The sequence below is a fragment of the Argentina silus genome, assembly GCF_951799395.1.
Source record: "Argentina silus genome assembly, chromosome: 8".
Classification (NCBI taxonomy): domain Eukaryota; kingdom Metazoa; phylum Chordata; class Actinopteri; order Argentiniformes; family Argentinidae; genus Argentina; species Argentina silus.
In genome coordinates this window covers 20167491-20174505 of record NC_139662.1, presented here as the reverse complement: position 1 = coordinate 20174505, position 7015 = coordinate 20167491, and the positions used below count along the sequence as shown (strand labels likewise).

The 7015-nt window shown below is 46.2% G+C and overlaps 1 protein-coding gene across 1 annotated transcript in view; it reads left to right on the top strand.

Annotated features, from left to right (window-relative positions):
• Positions 1-6366, top strand: part of LOC310808063 (uncharacterized protein) — a gene marked incomplete at its 5' end in the record, with an annotated part of 44975 nt that extends 38609 nt beyond the window's left edge. Inside the window, 3 exons of the mRNA XM_083674764.1 lie at positions 2790-2939; positions 3097-3240; positions 5870-6366. Coding sequence (XP_083530890.1) covers positions 2790-2939; positions 3097-3240; positions 5870-6165 — 590 coding nt within the window. The 3' untranslated portion in view covers positions 6166-6366. The remainder of the gene's footprint in view (positions 1-2789; positions 2940-3096; positions 3241-5869) is intronic.
• Positions 6367-7015: the final 649 nt, after the last annotated feature.

Sequence of the window (7015 nt, the reverse complement as noted above, 5' to 3'; positions counted from 1 at the left end):
CGCTAGTAAGTTCAATAATTAGTTCACATACTCAGTCCCTGACTCATTTTAATTAGATTCAAACAACTTACCCTGAACTTAACAGCAGGGGATTCAAACTCGCCCACTCACAGTGAGCTAGTGTACAGTAGCATGCACTGCTCATTATGTAACGGCCCCCATCACTCCCTTCAGATGCCTTCTCCCATCTGAGGACCCCGGTCTGGACCGGCAAACTTACATAAGGGATTACGTTCTGAATGAGCAAGTTTAGTTTCATGAGGGATTTTCAAAGTCATTGTATGGGACTAAATGCACTAAGCAGACCCTGCAGTGGAGCCATTGGTGGTGGGCTCACACTTTTTCGTCGATGCGTAGGGACCACCTACGCTTTCCGCACCATATGGTGATGGATACTGTACGTGCTGCTATGAGTCAGTCTTTGTACGGTTTGCGCGTTCTCCTACACAAGGCCGTGTCAGAGACAATGAGAAGGTACTGTACACATGCAGAGCTGGGCTCATGAGTGGGTTGGTCCTATGGTCTTGGATTGTGTGGCTTTGTACTTGTGTATGGAAGATCACTCTCAGAGACTTGTTTTTGTGTTTATATGCAGGTGTGCTGGCGTGTGTGTAGTATATGAACGTGTGTGTGTGTGTGTGTGTGTGTGTGTGTGTGTGTGTGTGTGTGTGTGTGTGTATGTCTGTGTGTATGTGTGTCTGTGTGTGTGTGTGTGTGTGTGTGTGTGTGTGTGTGTGTGTGTGTGTGTGTGTCTGTGTGTATGTCTGTGTGTCTGTGTATGTGTGTCTGTGTGTGTGTGTCTGTGTGTATGTGTGTGTGTGTGTGTGTGTGTGTGTTTGTGTGTGTGTGTGTGTGCGTGTGAGTGTGTGACCCCTTTAACAAATCTGTAGGCTTGGTTGCTGGGGGCGCCTGTAGTTTACATAAGCTGTACTGTCTCATCATCATCATCATCAGAAGCCTCTCGGTTGCCGTAGCTACCGAGTGTGATTGTCCTATCAGTGTGTCCCGTGGGTGTTTGGGTGTACCCTGGTTCCCTGTACTCTGACCCTGGCCCCCTGACCCTGGCCCCCTGACCCCTGCTCTTTCCCCAGAAGGCACAGAATCCAAACTGCTATGGATTGCCCATAACCCTGTCTCCTAAAGCAGAAGCAACAGCGCAGACATTCCCAACTCTTGATGTGCCTTGTACCACTATATCCCAACTCTTTCTCCAAATTATTACGTTCCGGTGGATCGATTCTGCAGTCAAAGTTAACGTCTAAACTCAACCAGTCGAAGTTACGCAAGTCGTAATTCCAAACGCAAGTTGTAATTCACGTATTAACTAAGCAACTCTTACACAACATATCTTACGTCAAAACAAGTGGTCAAACGCTGGTATTACTATCCCCCAGATTGTATTTCCAACGTCTGCAGAAACTATCCCCCGGGAACGTAATAATTTGGAGATAGGGTGGCGATATCCATATAGTATGAGCGTTTCTCCAAAAAAAAACTATACACCAACATACTCCATCAACAGTTTCCCTATTGGGCTGGATTCAGAACAGTTCTCTGTCTCCAAATATTTAAAGGTTGAGTATGTGACAGTGGACACAGGCCTATAGAGTGATTGACAGTGGACAAGCAGAGCCTCAGGACTCGGGGGGGTTGCCACCCTGACGGCAGAGAGGGACTGGTTGAACCTGATGTGTTGTCAGGTTGGGCTTAAGTGACAGACAAGTGAAAAGGAACAGCAAGAGAAATCTGCGTCAATGAATGTTGTTTATATAAATTAAGCCACGGCTGTCTTCCTCTCTGTAACAAATGTTGTACACAGGGGGTCCTCATGTCAGGTCATTTAGTACACACGCACACACACATGCACGCATGCACGGCACACACACGCGCACACACACACACACACACACACACACCACATGCGCACACGCAGACACACACGCACACACACACACACACCACATGCGCACACACACACACACACACATACATATACACACACACACACACACACACACACACAGACGCATACACACATACATACACACACATACACACACACACGCACACACACACACTCAGGGGGTGACGTGAGTCAGAGTGTCAGCTCACTGAGCCCAGTGGGAGGGGAACTTGAGTGTGCTGAGGGGGACAGAACACAGTTATACAACCACAGCTGGTTAGTCAGAGAGAGGACAGGACTGGAGGTGTGCCTGAGGACAGCTACTCTCTCCTTCCTCACCCTCTCCATCCCTCCCTCTGACCCTCCATCCCCCCATCTCTCCTTCTGACCCTCCATCCCTCCCTCCTCTCCCTCTGTCCCTGTTCTTAGCGGTCTGATCTCTCTCTCTCTCTCTCTCTCTCTCTCTCTCTCTCTCTTTCTCTCTCCATCATAACAGTGCTCCCCATTCTTCTCTCCCTGGGGAAGTTGTAAGCTGCCTCTTGTTGCTACAGACTATTTTTTGTATGTTTGGATTCTCATGTAGGTCAGAAGTAGGCCTAGGGTATTAATAGTTATGGGCCTTCTGAAAAAAATCTGAGTATATCTCATGTTTTGTAAATCTGTATCCCTACAGAACGGCTGTTCACAACTGATGTCAAATCCAATATACTGCTAGTGTAGACAGCTACCGTAAAGATGTTCATAGTTTTATTGCCATCTGTTGGTCTCAGAGTGAAAATATCAAACAAAAAATATCAAACAAATCACCTTCGCAGCAAACTTTTGCACCGAGCTGTTGAGGAGTTTGACTGACAGCCTGGAATGTGTTCTCTGTGTCGGTTGACAGCAGAGACAGACAACTCCCAGAGGGTGTTGGACAACGACTCGGCCCAGCAGATGAAGCTGAGAGAGAGACAGCGTTTCTTTGAGGAAGTGTTTCAGCACGATGTGGACTTCTACCTGTCTTCGGCTCACCTGCACATCGACTGCAGAAAACGTGAGTGACGCCAACACAATCTCTCTCTCTTACACACACACACACACACACACACACACACACACGTGCACACATGTGCACACGCACACACACACAGAATAAAAAAGTGATGTGGTCTCATGAGTCCATTTCTGAGGGTATTGTGTTCTCCCTGCAGCTCCTATGGGTAGTATCTCCAGTATGGAGGTGAACGTGGATATGCTGGAGCAGATGGATCTGATGGACATCTCTGACCAGGAGGCCCTGGATGTGTTCCTCAACTCAGGGGCAGACGACGGCCCTCTGGCCTCCCCACAACCAGGTATGCTGGCGTAGGACAGCTGTTCTAGACTGTGCTGTGGAAATCTAGGGTTCGCCACTTTAGTAATTGGTGAGACTCCACAAAATATGCACGTACACAATATATGTGTTGCACTGGAACGTCTGAAGAACCAAATGACGGCACACAGAGAGGGTGGTAAAGTGTAGCCCGAAGGCGTATTTAATAATAAGGAATAGGGAGAGGGGTAGGGGAGAGAAGGATAATCCAAGGGGGTCGTCGGGGTCCGGTCCAGGGGTCGTTAGCAGGAGGTCCAGTACTAGAGAGGGGTTGGGGGTCGAGGGACGGGTAGGACGGGTCCGTGGAATGGATAGACGAGGAGGGGTCCGGGGGAGACGAGGGTTCTGGAGGGGTCCGGGGGAGACGAGGGTTCTGGAGGGGTCCGGGGGAGACGAGGGTTCTGGAGGGGCACAGGAGAACAAGGTGGGTCACAAGGGGAAGACAAGACACAAGGAATAGCTATGATACTCAGGAGGGCTTGAAGCGTCTGCAGGTCCCGTGGAAAGGTTTACCGTAAGTCACAGTACGATCTGGCACTGGAGTGAAGACCGGGCAGGGTTCTTATAGGTGGGTGATTGGGAATGGGTCGCAGGTGTGCTGATTGGGGATAGGGAACAGCTGGACGCTCCAGCGACGGTCTGGGGCCTCAAGGTGGTGCCAGAGGGTCGGTTAGGAGGAACAATATGCTCTATTAGATTTCTTTTAATGGTTTGCTAAGCACGGCACTCTGTCTCTAACCGACAGAGAGTCCCAAGACAGAGTCAACAGCCTCCCTCATCTCAGGGCGGGTTCTTCACATGCTATTCTCTGCCGTTTGACCTTGGCGCCTTGTGGTGATTCAGAATAATGGTGTCGTGTGACAAGTTCCGTACATCTTATCTGTTAGTGACAGTTAGTTCTTAGGACAGTTAGTTCTTAGGACAGTTAGTTCTTAGGACAGTTAGTTCTTAGGACAGTTAGTTCTATCAGACGTACTAAAAAAAAAGGACATTCTTTGTCTTCCCAATGTCTTACTTCTTCTCAAGGACAATACGTCATTAAACTTAAACCTAACTCACTAACTGCCAGAGAATTCCAGAACATTCAACGCCTAGAGTGCTTTTATGTGGTGTTATGTTAGGTATATGTCTAACAACAACACTTTGGTTACAAAATTAAGCTTCATCATTTATGCATATCTGGTGAATAAAGCCACCCTTGGCACTCTAGAATGTTGACCACTTGGGCGACTTTATTTACCCTACGACACTGAATGAGTTAACACCCAAGTCATAAAGGATTTGTCTTGCCGGCCTAACAGCTGCCATGAAAATGGTTGCCTTGCGCTGTCCTACCATGGTACCATTGAGTCCTCTCATTTATGGACATATCCAAAATGGAGCGGATTTGAACACTGTTATGTGGGTTCTGAGGGCCAGGGGGGAGAGGGAGAGAAGGTGAAAGGTGGGGGGTGGGAAGGTGAAAGGTGGGTGGGAGGGAAATTGGAGGGAGGGGGGGACGGGGTTATGTATGTGTTATATTATGTCTAAAGCATCCTGTCCTGTCTGTCATTAAATAATGATAACAACTTGATCACAACAAAAAGAAGTGAAGGAAGTCTAGACTGGATCCTCATTATGGCCCCAATATGCCTGCTACTGTCACTGTGGCACTACACCTTAACAATAATGAACAATGAATAACAATAAATAAACTGGGCTCTTATGTAAACCTCTCTGCTGCAGTGCCAATACAGATTAATCTTCTCCCAGAGAGAATGAAAGAATAGCACTGGAAGTGTGTGGGAGATCATGGGAGATCAATTTGGGATTAACTTCTTTTATCCAGTTTAGCTCCCGTGTTTACTCTTTTTGAGTCATTAATCAAGAGTGTATGGCTTTGCTCCATTCATTAAGGGATTTACAAATGTATGTGTCACACCGTATGACACGATATAAAACAATGTGGATGGATTCGCCCTCAACTTTCACAGACATGATATTGATAAACACGGAAAAATAATAACATAGACAGTAAGTAGTGAAACTTACGATAATTTAAGATAATTAATAGCTGTGATAACATAGTAATACACTGGTAAACTGAATGCTTAACAATCAAAGAATACCAGGACAATGAAAATATCTGGAGACAAACATAGCAGGCTTGTATAAAAAGCTCCATAAGAGACTGTAAATAATAGCTATTTAAGCTTTTGAGCGTGATAACATGTTTTTGTTTGATATTTGAGACATGTACGTTATTCTAGTAGAAGTAATATGGCTACAGCGACCAGTCGCTAATATAGCTTAAAACCGATTTTAGAAAAACAATCTTAAAACCTGCACAGTTTTACGTACTGTCTCAATTTCTGGGATCATGGGGAAAGCAACAATAATGAAGAATATTCAATTATATTATGGTGGGAGTACATTTAGCAACCAAATATTAGCATTTTCATATCAGTTTTGCAGCGACGTTCCACTTTACTAGCGTATAGCACAGTAATAACATGGTTATTACCACTCCATTCTATTTCTATGCTTTGACCCTCTATGTCTTCCTCAGTCACTGATGTCTGCCCTTCTACTTCTTCTTTTGTCCCCGCTGCCTGCTCTCTTGCCCACACCAGTGGTAGACGATGAAGATGAGGAGGAGGAAGACGAGGAGGCAGAGGTGGTCTACAGGGAGCGCGTGCCTCTACGGCGACCCAGCGAAGGCCGGCGGGGGTCAAAGTCTCGCATGACATCCACTTCCTCCGGTTCCAGTGACACCAGCGGGGGCGGAGCCGACACCCCTGTGATCCAATCAGATGACGAGGAAGTGCATGCCGACACCCTGCTGCTGACTTCTGTGCGCCGAACGAGGGATGAAGAAACAGAGGAAGAGGAGGAGGAAGAGAGAGGTCCGTCCGCTCGGTCGTCATAAAGACACCACTGCCCCAGCTAGCAAAGAGGAGAGGGTGAAAAGACTAATTGAGATATTCCGTGAAACATCTCTTTCTCTTTCTCTTTCTGTTCTCCAGCAGAAGCCCCTGGACTTCCCCATGGGAAACCCCTCGCATGAGTGACCCTAGTAGTGGTTTGATCTGTCTTCATGGGTCTAATGACTTCTTTATGTTTAGCTATGAAACCCACTTCATAATGACGCCTCATCATATCAATACGTTCCCAAATACTACTTTACAATCCCTTTAACACAAACCTGATTTTTACTGTAGATACAACTATTCTATAATCGGGTCAATTTGTAGCATTAGTCACAAACAGGTTGGTTCATTTGCACTCATTTACATCCCTTGATTTACAATTTTCATAACATTACATGTGAGTCAACTCACACAATGTGCACTGGCAAACTGGATTTTCAACTTCCTATTTTTTTCCCTTCCGAAGAACTTCCCACCCGTTTTGAATCTTTGAACTCAGTGTCAGGTGATAAGGTATGGAGTTGGGTGTGGTATTTAAACGTAAACATCACAGGTGTGGTATATGTGACGTACGAGTTCTTCTGCCACTACGAGTTCTTCTGCCAACGCCTTGCCATGAAAACACCCTGCCTTGCTATGAAAAGACCTTCTGTTAATAATAACAAAATATATATTTGAACTGACAGTAGAGGACAGGAATGAGTAACACCCGTGACTCATGTTGTCTCTTTGTTTACCAGTAAAACCACAGAATCAATTTCCTTTTTTTTTTTGTGTGTACTGTACCGTCCCATCTGAGTATGGTGAATGTGACTGTGTTAATGCATGCCAAGTTGTAAATGTGTGGAT